This window comes from Nelusetta ayraudi, unplaced genomic scaffold, assembly GCF_046127955.1.
Source record: "Nelusetta ayraudi isolate G7.1 ecotype Tasmania unplaced genomic scaffold, CSIRO-AGI_Nayr_v1 ptg000019l, whole genome shotgun sequence".
NCBI classification, from domain to species: domain Eukaryota; kingdom Metazoa; phylum Chordata; class Actinopteri; order Tetraodontiformes; family Monacanthidae; genus Nelusetta; species Nelusetta ayraudi.
Window position 1 is genome coordinate 4,839,962 of NW_027466069.1, and position 20,245 is coordinate 4,860,206.

Sequence of the window (20,245 nt, forward strand, 5' to 3'; positions counted from 1 at the left end):
CCCAGTTTGAAAGTCAGTCCTGTTCTTTTCTCTTTTGTTTTACCTCCTTTTACCCCCTTCAGAAGCAGAGCATCGTCTTATGGACCTGGACGAGCCAGCGGTCGTCTCCTGTACCCGGCGTCCGGGGTTCATTTATCACCTTCTCTCCTCTATCCCGTCTCTCTCTTTCACTCTGCTCACTCCTCTTTTTATCTTCCCGCCTCTCAGCTCAACGACCTGTTCAGGAAGTCGGAGGTGCGCAAGGACTTCATGAGCGTCCGTGTCCGGAACCTGGCAGCCAGCAACTCCATCCTGGCCTACGTGGAGGCTCACTTCCGACCAGGTGAGAGGCCCTCCAGTGGGGGTGTCAGAGGTGGTGGCTTTCAGTGATGGCTCGAATCAGACAAAAGTCTCTACTTTAGTTCAAATCAAACATTTTTGTAGCGCTGATTGGATATTTAAACACAGGTTGCCAACACAGGGTGACTGAAACTTGTGTATTTCACATATTCAGGTGGGTTTTTGATCACAACTTGAAAAAACATTCCGCCTTTGTGGGGCATCTCAATCCTCAAAGTGTTTTTTACCCTCTAGACCCATGTTTGTTTTCTTCTCGGGTCTGAAACCAGCATTATGTTAATGCGCAACTATACTGTCTTCTTTCTCCTTCATGCAGTTCCAAGTTGACAGTATCCAGTCCGTGCGCGTTCTCTTTGAAGAGAGAGAAAAAAAAACCCTGAATCGAGCAAAGGGAACTAAAAATAAACTGGGCTGTAAACATTTCCTGTAATTCTTGAACACATTTAGAATTTCATTGGTGCAGGAGGTGATAATAAATCTGCGAGAGAAAAAAAACTGATCACGTGACGCCTCCAATCTCTAACCAGGTTTTAACCAGTATAAATTTCATTAAGTGACCTCGAATCAATCAGTGACTTCAGCTCCCTCCGTCAGCTCTCTCGCCTCTAAGCTCCTTTTTTTTTTCCCCCACCGCATCATATCGCCCTCCCTCTCCCCCCTCGCACGCCCTGGCCCATTCTCCTTCTTCTCCTCCCCCCCCCCCCTTTTCAATCGAGCATTGTTCGCTGTCCTTCACACCCTTCACACGGGTGGGTTGGGGAGACAGGCGCCGTTAAGCGCTCACCCCTGCACGGCCTGTAAAGCAAACATCTGCGGCCGCCGTTATGAGAGCGATTTATCCGGAGAGGAGCCAGACAGGCGCTGGACGGAGGACAAGTGGCCCCCAGGGGGCGGCGTTCGTCCCGTCCACCTGCCAAACGCGACGCGCTGTCTCATGTAACGGCCGCGCTGTGAAGAAGCACCCGCTCCTCTCAGTCTTGGCTTTGTTTGGTTTTTGGTGTTTTCATTTCGGTGTCGCTCCCCCTCCCCTGAGACCTTCCGCCCTGACGAGCTCCGCTCGGCCTTGTTTGTCTGCTGCAGACACCAGATACACGGTGGAGGACATCGAGGGGGCCCTGCTGAAGCAGATGAAGGCCTCCAAAGACACCGGCATCGCCGTCAAGAAGCCCGAGGACCAGAATATTCGCTTCACCAATTATGGTAATTCCGCCGGCAACTTAGCGGGGGGAAGCGTGCCGGGGATTAGCGGAATGAAAGGCGACTTTTTAAGTTATTCATGAGGTGATTCATCAGAGGTCTGGCCAGGTCCCGTGGCAGGGAAATCTCTCCGAGCTCCACTTCCACTTGTTCTGAACGTTGTATTTGCTTCTTCTCCTCCTCCTCCTCCTCCTCTGCGCAGACTTCTCCTCCTTCCCCTTCTTCACCACCACCACCACCACCACCACGGCCTCCATCACCACCGCCGCCCCCATGACCACCACAACCACCACCGCCGCAGCCGCGACAACAACCGCCAGGCTGCCGCCGACCTCCCCCTACGTCACCCGCCGGCCGCCCGGCACCACCCGCCGACCCTCCAGCAGCAGGCGCACCACCACCACGGCGGCACCGGTCACCACGCCGCTGCCGCCCGTCACCACCGCCGCCGCCGCGGCCGCGGCCACCACCACGCCGCCCGCCTCCACCCAGAACCGCGGCAGGACCAAGGCTCACCACCGGACGCCCTGCAGCTCCCACCCCTGCCTGCACGGCGGCACCTGCGAGGACGACGGCAACGACTTCAGCTGCAAGTGTCCCGCCGGGAGAGGAGGCTCCGTGTGCGAGAAGGGTGAGCCGGCCGCCCGTCTGCAGTCTGAAAAAGTTTGAAAGTTTGGCAAAGTCGGTGGTTTGTGTTTCCCCCGAAAGCCCTTTAAAATTCATCTCATGTACCCGTCTGGTGAAGAGCCCGCAGAAATCGTATTTATTCAACACACTGCCGGCTAACGGTAACCATTAGCGTGTCTAAGCACCTTGTTGTTTATGTGAACTTACATCAGACTGGCACAAGAGTCCTTTTGATTCATCTCATGTAGTTTTCTCAGAAAGGTTTTGGAAAGATGAGTCCGTGCATTCCACGGGAAAAAGTTTTTTTTGTCGTCCAGTTCAAAAACCGCATTTAAGCTAAAAGTCATTCATCTGAGTCGCTTCTTCCTGGTCTTAGTTGTTTTCTCTGTGTTTTTCGCCAAGCACCTCAGATTCAAGGCATCTCATTGGTTTGTAGAAACCGCTGAAATTTCAACAACAGTTTAAAAGGCCAATGTTCAATCAAACTCACGCAAAAAGAGAAATAAAAACATTGCTGCGTTCCCGAGTACGGTCACGTGACGGCCGACCAGCTGAGCGATTGCTCGCTGGGGATGATTTCAGCGCGGCCGCAGGACAGTCGGCTCTGCGGTGTGCCAATCAAGCCTTTCATCTGCGCCGCGGTCGCCGCGTCCCAAAGTGCTTGGATGCGCCGCTGAAAGGCTGCGCTCTAATTAAAACGTCACGTATCAAGTGTCGGCTTTTATATCAAGCCGCAGAAGGAGGAGAAATATAATTGTGCCGTTAAGCGCTCTTTCTGCTGTTTTGTCTAACTGCTCCCCTCGTTAGAGTGGCACTTAATGACGCGAGGATCGACTTTTGCGACTTTAGAGCCCGCCGCTGCAGTTTTGCGTGTCGCTGAGTCGGTCGCAGATGTGAATTTATTGGGTCGTTAGCGGCTCAACAAGACGCCAGCGGTCGGAGTTCGGAACGATGGCGGCGCTTCTCTCGGGTTTTTTATTTTTATTTTTTTATTTTTTAAAGTCTTGACAAGTTTCGCCGTAATCGAGTCCGACGCTACAACTTGGCAGCTGCCCTTCAAAACTTCATGCCGAGTGTTTCCGACAGGCAGCGCCGGCCGCTCCGCAGCACAAAGGGTCGGGGAGGAGAAGTTCTTGAAAAGATTTTTTTTTTCTTTTTTTTCCCCTCTTTGCCTCTGCCCTCTTACCCCAGTTTTCTCCGGGAGAGGAGATGAAGTGAGGAACAGTCTCACGCAGCTGCATCTTAAAATAATTTGCACTAATTGCAATGATGGGAATCAGCACGCCGCGCACGCGGGTGTTCCTGTGTGAGCTAGAGTGAGAATGGCAAAATGACACACACACACACACACACACACACACACAGGCACGTACGCCCCCGCCGGATCGATCAAGTTGTTAGGAATGAGTCTGCTCATCAGCCGCCATTCTCCGCCACAGAGATGGCCAGAGAGACAAACACACACACACACAGAGAATCATCGAGGGGGCCCTGTGGAGGAGAAAATGGATGATAATAATGATAATTGTCAAGCAGAAAAAGAAAAACAACTGAAAAGTACAAGGGTTTCCTGTTTTCTTCCTGGTTGAAGCCTCACCGGAAAACTAAAAGCTCTCCTGCCACTCAAGCCTGTCTCCTTCCTCCGCAGTCATCAAGTACTTCATCCCGTCGTTCGGCGGCCAGTCCTACTTGGCCTTCCAGACCATGAGCGCCTACCACACCGTGCGCATCGCCATGGAGTTCCGGGCCTCCGAGACCACCGGCATCCTGCTCTACAACGGCCAGGACAGCAAGAAGGACTTCATCTCCCTGGCCCTGGTCAACGGGAGGGTGGAGCTCAGGTGGGACCGCCCCCTCTGTCTGCCACTTCCTGTCTGCCACTTCCTGTCTCTCCCTTCCTGTCTCCCCCTTCCTGTCTCTCCTTTCCTGTCTGTCTCTTCCTGTCTGTCCTTCCTGTCTGTCCCTTCCTGTCTTTCCCTTCCCATCTCTTCCTTCCTGTTTGTCCCTTCCTGTCTTTCCCTTCCCATCTCTTCCTTCCTGTTTGTCCCTTCCTGTCTTTCCCTTCCCATCTCTTCCTTCCTGTTTGTCCCTTCCTGTCTTTCCCTTCCTGTCTCTCCTTTCCTGTCTGTCTCTTCCTGTCTGTCCTTCCTGTCTCCCCCTTCCTGTCTCTCCTTTCCTGTCTGTCTCTTCCTGTCTGTCCTTCCTGTCTCTCCCTTCCTGTCTCCCCCTTCCTGTCTCTCCTTTCCTGTCTGTCTCTTCCTGTCTGTCCTTCCTGTCTGTCCCTTCCTGTCTTTCCCTTCCCATCTCTTCCTTCCTGTTTGTCCCTTCCTGTCTTTCTCTTCCTGTCTTTCCTTTCCTGTTTCTCCCGTCCTGTCTTTCCCTTCCTATCTTTCCCTTCACGTCTCTCTCTTCCTGTCTTTCTTTCCTGTACATCTCTTCCTGTCCCTTCCTGTCTGTCCTTCCTGTCTTTTTCTTCCTGTCTTTCCTTTCCTGTCTCTCCCTTCCTGTCTCTCCTTTCCTGTCTTTCTCTTCCTGTCTGTCCCTTTATGTCTCTCACTTCCTGTCTTTCTCTTCCTGTCTTTCCTTTCCTGTCTCTTTCTTCCTGTCTCTCCCTCCCTGTCTGTCCCCTTCTGTCCGTCACCTCCTGCATCCGGTGCGTAAGTGTTGCTGATGAGACCCATCCAGGTCGAGCAGCAGCGGCTGCAGCTGCGACCGACGCATAACGAGGCAAATAATCAGAGCAGGCAGCGACATGTTGCAGCAGGCAGCGGAGAGAACTGGGACCTGGAAGCTTTGCTGACAGATTTTTTTGTTTTTGTTTTTTTCCTTGCGCCCCTGAGTTGCAGCTGCAGAAGGCGTGCTCGCCGGCGAGTCTTGGAAGCGGCAAACAAGCCGCTCACATGATCACGTCTGCAGATGGTGGCAACATATGGAGTGAAAATGTGTGCAGGAGGTCCAAACTCAAGCCCCTTTTCCCTTTAATGAAGTCTTTAATTATTTACTGAGTGGCTGTTTATGCGCGCACATATGATATTGGTGTGAGTGTGTGTGTGTGTGTAGATTGTGTGCGCTGGACCGTGCGCGTCATGCAGCTTCGTGTAGATGCATCCATTATACATCTCGTTAGGAAAAGTATCCCATTGATTGGCCGAGCACTAAAATCAATCAAAGGGTTTGTGTTCAGAGGCCTCCAGTGGAGCAAAATGGTATGAAAAATTGAATAAATCTGCAGAAAAACAGCCTGATTTTAGCCCTGTGTTTACAGCCTTACACCCAAAAAGTAATTAAGATAATTGTAGGCTTCCTGCTAACTCTGCTGGACCCTCCTGAGATTTAGAAGGGGACAAACACAAGGGGCGGAGCCTTTGGCCGGCTGGCTGGCTGCCTGTGGGTGAGGACTCAGCGGCCATTGTGACATCACAAATGGGTGATATCCAGAACTGTGTCTGTGCTCGTCAATGCCCTGCTGTCAAAAATCACTGCTGTGTGGGATCTTTAATTCTGGTGGGGGTTTTTTTTTTCTAAAATACAAAAGACGCAGAAATATCAACGCCTCCACACGTGGCCTTTTCCTCAGACTGCGGCCGCCTGCTAAACACACCTACATCGCTCAGGCAACACGGCCTCAATTTGTGCCGCAGCTGTCGGTTTAAGCGGTGTAGCCGGGCTCTGCACCCGTCCCTCCTTGTACATAGCAAAGGGGGTAAAAAAAAAAAGCAAACAAACAAAAAAACCTTGCAGTGCCCCTTATGTGAGATACTATCCCAAGGCCAGCATTTGTGAAATTTGGACATCTGACAGTCACCCAGAATCGGCAGCCAACCCTTTTTGAATCAGCCCATTTTTTTTCCACCACAGAGACACTCGGTCCTCGTCTCTTCTATGCTTTGAAATAAAAAAAAAAATCTGGAGGACGGCAGCATCTTCTGAGAGATTTGAAAGGACTAATTAGTGGATTTGTATTGGACCTTCAGTTTTCAAACACCATGCGCTCTCTTTATCCTTCCCCCATCTTGTGTTCGACCCCGACCCCGGGCCCGTGCAGGCCGGCTCGCTCCACTCGGGGACGAATCGATAGCAAACTGGAGGAGATCATTAGTCACTGGTGCCCACGAACGCAGCGCAGCGCTGCCTTCCCTTCCAGAAATACGCAGGCGAAAAAGATTACCACCCACAGCCCTGCAAATCCAAGACGAGGGGAGCAGAGGAAGAGGGAGAGGGAACTAATTATTTGTGCCTGATAATTGCTCGCAGGTTCTGTTAATGCCAGTGTGGGTGTGTGTGTGTGTGTGTGTGCGTGCACCACAGCCCCCTCCCCTTTTAAATGTGATATAACCTTTTTTTTTGTTGTTGTTTTTTACCCCTCCAACAGAACCTCATTAGAGAAAAATGCTTAATCAGGCTGTGAAATGTAGAAGCATGCAAGCCTTCACAGACAGGAATAAAAAAAAAAAAAGTAGAAGTCTCTCATCATCTGTCTTTATTTCAGCAACATTCGCTAATTTTTCCCGCTAGCTCGTTAGCTGCTGCTGGGGAAAGTGTAGGAAGTCGGTTTTTTTTTCCTTTATGGTCCTGCTCCTCCTCCTCTCACTTCACACATGCTTCCAGACCTTTGTGTTTCTGTGCATTAGCATTAGCATTGTCAGCTAGAAATCATGTTTCTGTCTGGGGGTTTATTTATTTCTTTTATTACATTCAAAATTCCTATTCTGGGATTCAACGTGGCCGCGACTTAGCCGTCCATAATGCTAAGCCGGCTTGACAGCCTAATTTGACGAAGTCTCTCATCATCTTTCTTTGTTTCAGCAACATTCGCTAATTTCTCCCGCTAGCTCGTTAGCTGCTGCTGGGTAAACTGCAGAAAGTCAGTTTTTGTTTTTATTTACGGCCCTGCTCCTCCTTCTCTCACTTCTCACATGCTTCCAGACCTTTGGGTGTCTGTGCATTAGCATTAGCATTCTCAGCATCCTTCATTGGCTGTATTGTTATCTGGCTGTTGTGATCTAAACATAATACAATATACCAAATAGAAGCTTTGCATTAGTGAAAAAAATGAGAGAAAACCCTGAAGCAAAAAAATGTTCTTTCCTTATCCAACGTGTTGATGATTGGTGATCTCCTCCCCGGCAGGTTCAACACCGGCTCGGGGACGAGCACTGTGGCCAGCACGGTGCAGGTGGAGCACGGCCGCTGGCACCAGCTGGTGGTGACTCGCAACCGACGCAACGCCATGCTGAGCGTGGACAGCGAGCCGCACGTGGAGGGCGAGAGCCCGCGCGGCACCGACGGCCTCAACCTGGACACGCACCTGTTCATCGGCGGCGTCCCGCACGAAATGAAGGCTGAGTAAGAGACTTTTTTTAATATGGGGGGGGGGGGTTGCTTGTTTTCTTTCCTAAGTGTGATGGTTTCACACCTGTTGTTTTTTTCTCCTCTCCTCCCGCCTCCAGCGTGAAGGAGAGGACCTCGGTGGCCGCCGGCCTGGTGGGCTGCATCCGCATGCTGGACGTCAACAACCGCGTGCTCAACCTGCAGGAGAACGGCGGCGACAGCCTGTACGGCAGCGGCGTGGGCGAGTGTGGAAACAACCCGTGTCAGCCCAACCCATGCAAGAACGGCGCCGCCTGCCAGGTCAAGGAGGCCGAGATGTTCCACTGCAAGTGCACCAAAGGCTTCTGGGGTGAGACTAACTCATGGGATCTTTAATTTTATTTATTTATTTATTTATTTTTGTAGGTTGGCTGGTCACGAATACAGATTTATTTTAATGTCGAGTGGAGAGAAACGAGTTGACAGGTTGCTTTTTTGAAACCCGCCTGTGAAATTTTCCCAGACTTTTCTTTCAACAACTTGTTAAAAATGATGTTTCTATCTGGAGGTTTATTTATTTTATTACTTTCAAAATTCCTATTCTGGGATTGACTGTGGCGGCGACTTAGCTGTCCAAAATGCTAAGCAGGCTTGACAGCCTAATTTGACGGCGCGGCCAGCGGGAGCTGCGAGTCGTTTTGTAAACACGCGGCACGGTCAAATGTGTGTGTGTGTGTGTGTGTGTGTGTGTGTGTGTGTGTGTGTGTGTGTGTGTGTGCATTGGTTTGTGCATTCGTTTCGACGTGAGAAACGAGAGATTAAATGCGGACGCCGCGCAGGAAGCATTTAAGAGAAATAAAAAAAGGAAAAAGCTCCGTCTGAGCGAGCGGCCTTTGGCCTCTCTCCTGCTCCACATCCGCTCCGCCTCTTTCTCTCTCTCCTCCCTCCAGCTGATGCCGGCTAACAAGCAACTCAGAGAGAGTGCGGCAGGGGCCACGGGGGCCCGGCCAAGCGTGGCCCCATCTGCAGCTCGCTGCTGAAAAACTTTCACAAGCAGAACCAAATTAAGTGTCAGAGTCAACTTTTTTTTTTTTTTTTTTTTTAAGCTCAAATTTAATGGATGTATGGAGCTCGCATGAGGAAGTGGGGGGCGGGGGGGATTCCGTTCAGCTCCTCCCACTTTCCGGGCCACTGATTGGTTAGTGTTTTTTTTCTCAGATTTGAAAAGCGGGTCGATGGAGCATCTCGTTCCTTTATGAAGAGCAGCTTACAGGAGACTCGATTCTTTTTACCGTCTCGGGTTAACAGGACTCAAACCACCAAAGAGAATCGTGTTTTTTGAGTCGTTTGAGTCACTGAGTCGGAATCCAAGAGCACCACCTGCCAGCAGAGTAACCGTTTGATTCGTTCGTGAGAAACAGGAGCTGTTGCTCCTCCCACGGGGCTAATACAGCGATCAATACAGGAAGAATAGTAGTCGCACCATTGTGACACAACGTCCTTGCAATTAGCAAGCTAGCGGTAGCAGGTTGGAGTCAGTGATCTGGATTAGAGAGAAGCGAGAGAAGAAGAGGAAGCAGAAGTCGGTAAAATGACTCAGGACTTCAGAAGAGGCCTTGTGAGGAGGAACTGAGGAGGCAGCTTTTGTTGATCCGTGAAGGAAGGTCACACCACAGAATGAACGGATGAAAATAGATGGAACGGCCCGATGAACCAGGCAGACGGCATCATAGTTTAAAAAGCAGGAGAAGGAGAAGAAGGAGAAGGGAGAGGCTGATCCAAAGGCGGCTGCGGCGGTGGGGGGACGAAGCCCGAGCGGAGGATTAAAGTCTGCCTCCGAAGGAAGAGGAGGAGAAAAAAAATGAAAAAAAAAGAGCGAGACGGGCGGAACGCGGCTCGCCTCTGCGGGGACGGCGCTCATTAAAGCGCTCGGCTCACCACAGGCCCCGGCCGGCCGAGTAATGACGGGCAAATTCAGATTGGCTGTGGCAGAGGGCAGAACCGCCATCATCATCCTCCAGCAAGCAGACAGGCAGGCAGGGTAGCTCGCCGCCACCGCCGTCGGGAGGGGACGGGGGGACCACGGCCTCGTGCGGCGGGAGGAGTTCCTCCTCCGTCGTTTAATCTGGACGTGTAATATTTCTAAATCCTATTAGAAAATGACCTCCGTCACAGAGGAAATCCTCCCAGTTTCCTCCCCACCAGTCCAGGAGGACGGGAAAATGAAAGAAAACATCACTGGGTTTCTCCTCACTCTGGATGTCTGTATGTGTGTGTGTGTGTGTGTGTGTATGTGTGTGTGCGTGCCTCCAGGTGCCACTTGCGCTGACGTGCATGATCCATGCGAGCCCAAAAGGTGCCACCCGTCCTCGCAGTGCCAGCCACAGCCTGAGGGGGGCTACAAATGCGAGTGCCCCATGGGACGCGAGGGAAGACACTGCGAGAAAGGTAATGTGATTAAACGCCCCGCGGTTCTTCTTCCTTCCCTCCCTCCCCCCCTCCTTCTTTCCTTCCTTCCTTCTTCTGCTGCCGCGCTCGTCAAGGATTTTTTTTCCTTGCCCTTGTTTTGCCCTCTTTTCCTCGCTCCCTTTCTCGCTCACTCGTCTTCTTCTCAATCTTCTCTCCGCGGTGGCTGTCACACTTTCATCCCGAATGTAAAAAAAAAAGGAGATGAAACGGTAGAAAGGAAGAAGTGGGAGGGAGGGAGGGCGGGAGCCTTCGGGGTTGGAGGGGGTAGGCGGGTGGGGGTGGAAGGGGAGGGGGGGTTATGGGGTTGGTTGGGTTTTGCAGAACCGAGGTGAGATGATTGGCCCCGTCGGGTCCGTTCGCCGCCGCTTCGACTCGGCTGCTCGCGTTTCTGCTTGTTAACGGCAAAACATCAGGCCGAGCCTCACGCTACCACACCCCCCCTCCTCCCCACCCGGCCCTCCCGCCCTCCTTCCTGCCTGTCCGCCCACAGGTGTTGTGTTCAAACACTGATGTTGCCACGCGGGCTCCGCGGGGCCCAGGACGCTGCTGGGGGATAAAGACCCGAGCGCGACTCTTCCCGCTTTTTGAAGTTCATCATTAGTTACTTTGGGCGACGCGGCGCTCAGATGTCTGCCAGGCGGCTTCCGGCAGCTTCCGCCGCTCTTTGAGGAAGTTGAGCAGCGATTGTTGCGGCGAGTCAGCTCCTCCCGCGCTGCTGCGCTGCTCTGCGCTGCTCTGCGCCCTGACGACTGTTGCTAACAATTAATAAACCTTGCAGCCTCGTTACCCTGATTCTTAAGAAGACTTTCTTGGTCATAGTTTGGAGAGAATTCATAGATGGAGACGGTATAGTCGGCTGTAGCTCGGTAGACATTCGCAAGGTAGCCCATATCAAACGTCGGCTAGCCTAGCATGCTAACGCCAGGACGCCACTCCACATCAGGTGAACAGGTGGCTCTAAATTTGTCAGTAGGCGAGGTCACTCTGAGTCCAGGGTGTAGCCCCGCCCACACCCAAAGACGGCTGGGATGGATAGCTAGCTGGCTAATGGCCGTTAGCCACCTTTGAGTGACCAGTGCAGTAAAGCTCCTGATTTGACTTCTGAACTTCTGACACAAATTATAATTTCAGTGTTTGCTCAAGACTTTCCTGGTGTACCTCTCAGAACACACACACACACACACACACACACACAGAAAGGCCCTCCTCTTCCTCCTTCTCCTCCTCTTCTGGGAACCCAACCTCAGAACCTTCTTGCAGCGCTAAGACGGCGCCTTGACTTGGCCGCGCCGCCGCTTATTGACGGGCGAGTGGCAGCGGGGGAAAACAGATGTGGTGTCCGCCGCTCTCCTCCAGCCCACAGTCACAGTTAGCAGCTGATTAAAACAAATTGAGGTGAACCAAAATCAATGCCGCGTGAACGCCATTGTCTCCCAGTCTGACACACCTTTTATTGTAGGATAAGAAAAGAAAGAGTCCACCCCCCCCCCCCCCCCCCCCCGCCACTCCTCTTAATTTTTTTTTTCACCGCGGGGAATCAATGAGATGACTAATCGCATCAGTCCTCCCTGCCCGCACTGATTTATGGGAGAGTCAGTCAGCCGGAGTCTCAGCTTCCCCCATCTCCCCCAACTACTCCCACCCTCCTCACCCCAGACAGGAGCTCCCCGATAAGGAGGCAGCCAGTCAGGCGGACGGACCCTCCGAGGATCTGTGGCGCTGAGAACAGTTAAGACAGAGACAGGTGGTCCGGGGCTCCTCCCACTCCTCCCTGTGTGAGAGACCCCCACCGCATGGCCCGTCGCCCAGTTTCCATTGCTGTTCTGCCAGGGTCGGACGGACGGCATCGCTGTACTCGGCCCGTCCTGATATCCGTCATTAAGAGGCAATTTTTTTTATTTTTTTCCTCGAGGGTTGGAATGGCCTGGTTTACCTGCCGCACGTGCGCACTCACCCTGTGATAGTGTAAATCAGTTTGATTTGGCAATGAAAGAGGGGTCGCTGGGACTCAGACAGTCCTTGAGAAGCTGGGACTGTGTGTGTGTGTGTATGTGTGTGTGTGTGTGTAGGGGGGTTTGACAGTGTTTTACATGCAGGAGCTTATCCACTTAAAACCAGAATGTGCGTGCCTGTGTGGGTAATTTTTCTGGAAGAGCAGATTGATCGGGGGCGGGACCAGGGGGCTTTTGCAACTACTTTGCTTTGTGCGATGTGCGTGTGTGTGGGTGTGTGTGTGTGTGTGTGCGTGTGTGTGTGTGTGTGTATGTGTGTGTGTGTGTGTGTGGGAGAAGCATTTTGTGTTTGTTTTTTTCTTTAAACCACTTTGTTGTTGCCAAACTGTGACTTTATGCTGTTTTGACAGGTCTTTTGCTAAAAGTGTTAATTAGCCAGAGCGCGTCGAAAGAAAATCTAGACAGAGTGACTATAGAGGGTTGTTTTGCCTGCTTGAAATGTTACTGCCGAGGACCTTTATTTATTTATTTATTTCTGGCTTCTTGCTATTTTTAAGGACGTCGGTGAAAGGTTTTCTCATTCAACCCCTGAATCCACCGGTCGCCTTCTTGTGACTTATTGATTTTCCTGCTTTTATTTTTGAACATAAGAACGAAAAAAAGAAAAAAAAGGGGGGGGGGGAAGCCACCCTTCCTCTCAGGGCCGTCATCGCCTTCTGCTTTCGCTAATAAAGCCGGGGGGTTTTTTGCGCACATATCTTCCGACTATCCCCCTCCGTGGCGGCGCGCGCCACCGCCGCTATCATTAGCAGTCCTCTCTCACAATGGTTAATTAGCTTCCGCGTCTCAGTCTGCCTTCGCCATCCTGACTGGGCTCAGCTGAGCCTAACCAATTAGGCACAAAAGCCGTCTTGCTGGCGACGTGGCTGTGCGCATTTGTTTGTTTGGTGCGTGTGCTCGTCTTTGTGTGTGTGTGTGTGTGTGTGTGTGTGTGTGTGTGTGTGTGTGTGTGTGTGTGCGTGCGAGCGAGCGAACGCCATGCTATCTATTGCATAACCCCATGAAAAGCAGCAGGGGTTTGTTTTTTTTATTTTGTTTTTTTTTTCAAACAATGCCATAAACACATGGCCTCGGGGTGACGGCGGAATGATTTTTTTTTTAATGTCGAGCCACTTGTTGGCGGGATGGCACGCCGCCTTGCCCCGATCCCAGCCAGCCAGGAAGTGGATCGCCAGGCTTAGACCCGCCGCACACAGATGAATTTGTCGGAGAAAAGGCCTGCCAACGTTACAATGCACTGCATTATTTCCTGGGTCCCGGCTCGCGGTGTTAAACTCCACATGTCTCCAGAGGTTCTTTGTGGCGCGGTGGCAGCCTGCGTAATCAGTTTGACAGGGGGGGGGGGGGGGGGGTTTCTTTCTCTTTTTTGCCGTGTGAAAGCGGGAAAGTGTTTTGTTTGAATTCTTGCGGAGAAAAAGTCTTAATCCCCCCCCAGCCTTTTTTTTTTTTTCCTCCCCGTAACGCTGACAGTTCCTTTTAAAGGTACAGTGTGAATATCCTGGATTTCAATGCGGTGACAGTGAAGCACCTGAGGATGAACCTGGTGTCTTCCTTCCTTCCTCCCTTGCAGTGGTTGAGAGGGGAGGAGCTTACATGCCGCACTTCAACGGCGACTCCTACGTGGAGCTGAAGGGGCTGCACCTCTACGGCCACGACCTCAGGTAAGGTCCCGCCTTCCCGCACCCTTGGATTGGCTCAGCCCCTTGTCCCGCCTTGAAACCGAATCGTCCTCTCGACCTGAAGGCAAAAGGTCAGCGTGACCGTCACCCTCATGGCCAACGACTCCAACGGGATGATCTTCTACAACGGCCAGAAGTCCGACGGCAGGGGCGACTTCATCTCTCTGTCCCTCAACGAGGGGATCCTGGAGTTCCGCTACGACCTGGGCAAAGGCCCCGCCACCATCAGGTGAGCTCGGAAACACACCGCAGCCTGTCGTTGAGGCTCCCGTACGCCCAGAATCCTCGTCTTCTAACAGTAACACCTTTCCCAGCCTCTAATTTGGCTAAAATCCAGGCTGGAAAAACAAATATATCAGAAAATGGATGTTACACATGATACTCAACTTATCCTTTCCCCGCCATGCAGGAGCAAGGAGCCCATCCAGCTGAACGTGTGGAACACCATCAACTTGGAGCGCTCCAACCGCAAAGGCGAGATCATGGTGAACAAGAAGGACCCGGTTCGAGGGGAGGCGCCGGTGAGTCGCCGAGCTGCCGCTGTGCAGCCGCCGGATTGGACGTGGGAAGGGGAGGGGGAGGGGCTTTTCAGCATGCGGGGCTGGGGCTGAACCCCAACTTGTGCTTAGCCTCGCTCGCTCGCTCCGTGCCGTGGTGACTGTCTCTCCCGGTGCGCTCCAGTCTGGGCTCGGAAGTCGGAAGTCGGACTCCAGGGCGTCCAGGGCGTCCAGGGCGGGGCTCCACGTTCCTGCATGAAAGTGAGAGCAACACGGACCAGATACCCTTTGATACCGGATGATACCGACTGACAACAGCCGATACCATTCAGTACAGGCTGGTACCGCACGGCATTGGCTGATTACCGCTGATACCTTCAGAAACCAGTTGATACCCTCTGATACCAGTTGATACCCTCTGATACCAGTTGATACCCTCTGATGACTGATACCAGATGATAGCAGCTTGTAAGGGAAATAGTTGTATTAGTTTTACATTTTGTTTGACTGAAAAAAACAGAGCTAGTGGCCATCAAAGGGCCAAATCTGCACCACAATTTCACTTAAATCTTGATAACCGGATCGGTAAGTAATAATCTGGACATCGGGAGGGCGGGTGGGGGTCCCTGATGATTCAGCCAGCTGTGATTTCCGACAAAAAGTCCGACTTCCGAGCCTCAACAGAGCGCACCGTGTGTTCCATGCTCTCATCAATTCATCCCCAACAAACTGGGAGGTTCAACCGGAGCTGAATTAGCACTTTCTTTTATGCTAATGTGCTGGGGTTTGTTCTCCGTACGACCCCCCTCCACAATACAGCTTCTTTTTTTATTCAAACTCCATTTACCTAAGAGGAAAAAGAAGAGAGGAAGAGGTTCCTCGTCTCCCTCCGCAGCCCCGGCTGGATGATCTGCGGGCTACGTCCTGCATTATTTCTCTTTCAGGACCTGCTTCCTTTGAGGTTGGCTGAGAGAGAGAAAAAGCTCAGTCGAGCATGCGTAGCGGGGAGGTGGGGGTGGAAAAAAATGAATAGTAGCTTTTACTGCTGCTGTAAAGTCAATTTTATAAATTCAGCCTTTGAGGTGGTGTCTGGGGAGGGAGGGAGGGGCCAGATAACGCAGATAGCGGCGGCGGCGGTGGCGGCTGCGAGCGGCGTAATGAAACTCCTCGGCCCCGCGTCAGGACCAATAAAGCAGGTACACGATTCCAAATGAAGGCGATCTAATAGGCTGATAAGCCTCTAAGTCATCCAATTATACTAAACAGAGTAATTCCTGATTATGAACATGCGCTCTGTCAACTCCATCATGCTTAGCCAGGACGTCACGCTCCCCTCGTCCCTCGTCTCTCTCTCACTCCCTCGCCTCCTCCTCCTCCTCCTCCTCCTCCTCCTCCTCATCCTCAGCCTCATCCTCGTCCTCATGCCGCTGCTGCTGCTGCTGCTGCCGCTGCTGCTGCTGCCGCCTCCCATCGTCCGCAGAGTAATTGTGTTTTACTCCAGCAACAGAGGCAGAAAATCTTATTAAAAGATGAGAGCAAGAGGAGAGCGGAGATGAGGACGAGGAGGAGGCGGAGGAGGTGGTGGAGGAGGAGGAGGAGGAGGAGGAGGAGGAGAGGGAGAGAGCGAGCAAGAGACTAGTTATGGAGCTGAGCGCTGCACACACACACACACACACGCACACTCGTGCTTAGACACACACTCGGAGAGGTAGAGCGAGCCAGAGTCCATCCTGTACGGCTTTGAGCTCCTCCAGCTGCTGGAGGAGACGAGGAGGCTGCAGGGACACTGCTGGCGTCATATCAAAGGTGGGCCGCGCGCACGAGAGCGTGCACGGGGAGCGTGCACGAGGAGCACGACGCCATCGCCGCCATCGCCGCCGCCGTCCTCTCACATCAAAGACTCCTCGCCGCAGTGATGAATGCGGCGCGCGAGGCGGGCCCGGCGGGAGCGCAACGCAGGAGCAAAGCCCTCCACCTGCCTTCATGTGCGCGACGGAGCGGCGGCATTTTCTAAATGGGTTGAGGCTCCGCCCCCCCACCCCCGTCCCCAGCCCACACACACAATCCCACCTAAACACCCCCAGCCTCCCCCCATCCGTCCGCCATCGTCTGGTTGCTGATGCTTTTCATCTCGGACGCACCGGCTGCTTCTCGCATGCTCTTCTTCCTCTTCTTTCTTTTTGCATGACCCCCCCCCCCCTCTCCACTGTGAGTGTGAACACCTGCACGGCTTCATGCACGGGTGTATGAGTGAGTTTGGTTTGAGTGGTGAGGTGCATGTGCAACGGCGGGGCCTTTCAGAAAGGCGGGAAAAAGGTTCGGGCGTACGGCTGAGCGATACGGCCGGGGGAAAAAAAAAAATTCCTGATTGAGATCGTTCCTTTTTCCTGCTAACGACATCGTACGTTTCGAATTGACTGAGTGAGAAAACATCACCGTGTTAGATTTAGTTGCAAGCCAAATTAATGTCGGCAGCAGCTGCTACCAGGATTAGGCACTAGCGGAGGACGGCCGCTAGCCTCGGGTGTCGTCGTTAGCCACCTTTATGTGATCTCTTCAGCGAGCATTTAAATTGATTCCCGCGCCTTAAAGAGTGACTTTCAGTCAGTGTAAAGAAGTCACATGCAGGGGCCTGTCAGTCAAAACTTTATTTAGCCGTCGACTGTAAACAGCACCCACACCCTGGCCGGCGCTGAGGAAGTTCCACCGAGTCGGCCCGGCGGAAAGGACGTCGATCGTTAGCCGCGGCTAACGGAAGTGTTTCAGAGACGACGGCGAGGTGGATGCAAAAACGCTGCACCGCGACGCTTTTCATGTGCAAACAACAGAATCTGGCGGCGGCCGATCCTCCGTTTGACCGCGAATCAAAGCAAAACATGAAACGATCGTCGGACGACGTGACGTCGTGTCGTATCGCCCGGCCTCAGCGCTTCAAAGTCGCTGTGTTTGTGTGTGGCGGTTGTGGGACGCCTGCGTTTGCCTGCAGCTCTGCATGCCTCTCTGTGTGCGTACACACACACACATGCGCGCACACACACACTGACTCGTCTCCCCACTAATAACCTCTCTTCCTCCCTATTTTTTTGTCCTTTTTCTCTTCTATGATGTGCTGTCTGGAAAATAAGAAATCACGCAAGGTAATGAGACAAGTCCCAGTCACACTTTCTTAGACCCATGTTTCTTTTTTTTCTTTTTTTTTTTTCTTCCTTTAAGTCGTTCACTTCGCCCTCTCACCCCCATCTCTCCACGCGACAACAGCACCGGGAGACCGAAAAAGTAGTTCCGCAGAGTCGCGGGCGGCTTCAAAAGTTGCCCGTTCTGTAGAGTAGTGGGAAAAAAAAGAAAAAGAGAGAATGTCATTTCGTGAGCTCACGCACTCACTCACGCACTCACGCACGCACGCACGCACGCAAAACAGCACCGGGGCGGAGACGCTCTCAAAGAACACGGTTTGGCTTTCACCTCGGTCCATCTGCCGTGGAGGCGGAAGACGGTGGGAAGACGGGAGGGAAAGAAAAAAAAGAAGCAGCAGCAGCGACTCATCTCGGTGATGGCCATTGTTTTTTAGCAACAAAGCCACGTCTTCATTAGTCGGGGGGGCGTAGGCGTGGATATCACGCCGGCGGCCGGCGGAGCGGCCACGGGCGAAGCGGGAGAGTGACGAGCGGCGGGGGTGGGTGGGTGGGTGGGGCGGGGATGGGGGAGGTGGGGGGAGCGAACAGTGGGAGAGGTGGCGAAGCCGAGTCGCGCTGCTCTTTTGTCGCCCGCTCTCACTTATTTTCGGTAAGTGGGCGACGAGATTTAGGGGGGGGGGCACCACAGAATCCTTCCCCGCGATCTACTTTCGACAAGTGTTGCACTCTCACACACTCACTCCTCGCCCATAACAACAGCACTGACTTAGAAACAAATGAAAGAAAGAAAGAAAGAGTCTGGTCTAGAGAGTCACGCCCATGGAAATATTAGAAGAACTGGATAATACCAAACTGGCAATATGGCGGTGGCGATTTGTTTTCTCCCAGTGGCCACTCAAGGTACTGCAGCCCCCCAAAAAAACCCCATGGACTCATAGACCGCAATACAAAAAGAAACACCTCTATCGTCTTTTAGTCTTTCAAAACAAAATGTCGAGGCCAGAAAATCACCAGAAAATAGTTCATATAGATAATATTCCCAGCGTTGCGTCATACGTGCTGTCTCTGCTCGTTCTGATTGGCTGTCTCCTGGGAGTTCCAGCAGCATTGTGTGAAATGCACATGCTCTATGCGCCCTCTAGTGCGGAAGTCAAAAACTTCTTCTGCGTATGCGCTGGGTGAATAACTTCGTTCAAATGATTTGGCCGCCAAATTGGAGTCTGGGGGCCTGCACGGAAGCAGCCGTCATCCGGGTGGGCGGGATTTCAGCACCTGTCGGACGGAGGGGAAAGCGCAAGAGGGCGCCCCCTGGCTGCCATTGCGTGCACTCGAATAAAAAAGAACCCGCAGACTCACGTGAGGAGGAAACAGCTTTTATCCGAGACTTGACATGGTTACAGCAGAACACGAGAAGCAGATTGGATCGAGTCTGTTCGTTTGTAACAGGACGGTGGTACTGTTTGGTGCCTGTCATGCCAAGTCCAGTCGCAAAAACCAATCTGGGGAAATGTGAAAACTTGGAGTTGTATTTCTCTTCAATGCAAAAAACAGAAACTCAAAACCAGGATTAGTTCTCATGTCTTTAGCAGCAGCTAAAGCTAGCGGAGGACCACAGCAGCTATGTCTTCTTCTGTGGTCCTTTAGATACAGCTGTCAGCAGGCACTTCCTGGTTTAGCCTTCACCCAAATCTAAGACGACTGCAATAAAGACGGACTAAAAACATACTTCAGAATTTATTTTTGCAAGCTAGTCGCACTCGAGTTTAGCACTGAAAAGTTTGGCCGCAGCCTCGTGGTCTCGGCCCGGCCCCCAGACTTCCAGCCGGGGGCCCCACTCACCTGCAGCGAGCCTTTTGTTTGAAGCCTTCCATCATTTTTCCAGCAATTAACTCCACTTCACCCCCTCCGGCGACCGCTGCTCTACATAAAGTAAAGATCATTAATTCCTTCCTTCTGATGTGCTTCGGGCAACTTGGCGACACGCACACACAAACACACATTCATGCACACGCACTAAAGGAAATAAAGCGGCACCTTGCTAATGCACTAAAGAAAAAAAAAAAATCAGTCGTCCCAAAGGTTTGGTGGAGGGAATCGGATTTCACAGCCGTCTGCCGCGCAATTAATCCACAGTGAGAGAACTTGTGATCAGCCGCTCATTGGCGCCACTGTAACACGCGTCCCTATCTGAGAACCGCCAGCTTTTCTCTTTTCTCTTTTATGTGGCCCCGATAGATGGAGAGTAATTGCCCTCTCCCTCCCTCCAATCCCTCTCTCCCCCTGGCAGCAGATATCAATTATGTTGTAACGTTTCAAGAGTATTGACGAGGCAAGATGGACTGCTGCCCATCTGCCGCCTGCAGTATGGATTAACCGCCTTTTGGTTTTTCTTTTTGTTTCTTTTTAATGGCTCAGCCAGTGAGAATGTGACATGTCCGCAGACACGGCGTATTAATCTCACTCACGACATCTCAACCAAGCAGCGGATTCAACTTATTTCACGCTCCCCCGAACAAAAACGACTCAAGCGACTTGAGCGACAGCGTTGAAGTGCGTCGTCCTGAACCCTGATTCGCTGACGCAGCCCCGGCCCGTTGTGACCTCCGTGTGTGTGCCCTGTCCGTCTGTCCGTCAGAACCTGCACGTAGACCTCAACCTGAAGGAGTCTCTGCTGGTGGGCGGAGCTCCCGACTACAGCCGACTGGCGAGAGCCGCCGCCCTGGTGGAGGGCTTCAAGGGAACCATCCAGAAGGTGAGTGCGTGTGTGTGTGTGTGCGTGTGTGTGTGTGTGTGCGTGTGTGTGTGTGTGTGTGCGTGTGTGTGTGTCTGGACGTGGTGGTTGGTGATGTTTCTTGATGAGCTGCCACTGTGACGGGCAGCGACTCTGCTGCTTTTGGATTAGTTTGCACTAATAATAGACGGCGCTTTTTACTTCATTTTTTCCTTCATACTCCTCTCTGATCCCCCCCCACTCTCTCTCT

At 52.4% G+C, this 20,245-nt stretch overlaps 1 protein-coding gene across 1 annotated transcript in view; it reads left to right on the plus strand.

Annotated features, from left to right (window-relative positions):
• Nucleotides 1–20,245, plus strand: part of agrn (agrin) — a 258,671-nt gene that overhangs the window by 219,130 nt on the left and 19,296 nt on the right. Inside the window, exons 21-31 of the mRNA XM_076026536.1 lie at nucleotides 208–322; nucleotides 1,420–1,539; nucleotides 1,739–2,167; nucleotides 3,812–4,004; nucleotides 7,294–7,509; nucleotides 7,614–7,843; nucleotides 9,787–9,921; nucleotides 13,525–13,615; nucleotides 13,698–13,862; nucleotides 14,043–14,154; nucleotides 19,900–20,016. Of these exons, the coding sequence (XP_075882651.1) occupies nucleotides 208–322; nucleotides 1,420–1,539; nucleotides 1,739–2,167; nucleotides 3,812–4,004; nucleotides 7,294–7,509; nucleotides 7,614–7,843; nucleotides 9,787–9,921; nucleotides 13,525–13,615; nucleotides 13,698–13,862; nucleotides 14,043–14,154; nucleotides 19,900–20,016 (1,923 nt within the window). The remainder of the gene's footprint in view (nucleotides 1–207; nucleotides 323–1,419; nucleotides 1,540–1,738; nucleotides 2,168–3,811; nucleotides 4,005–7,293; nucleotides 7,510–7,613; nucleotides 7,844–9,786; nucleotides 9,922–13,524; nucleotides 13,616–13,697; nucleotides 13,863–14,042; nucleotides 14,155–19,899; nucleotides 20,017–20,245) is intronic.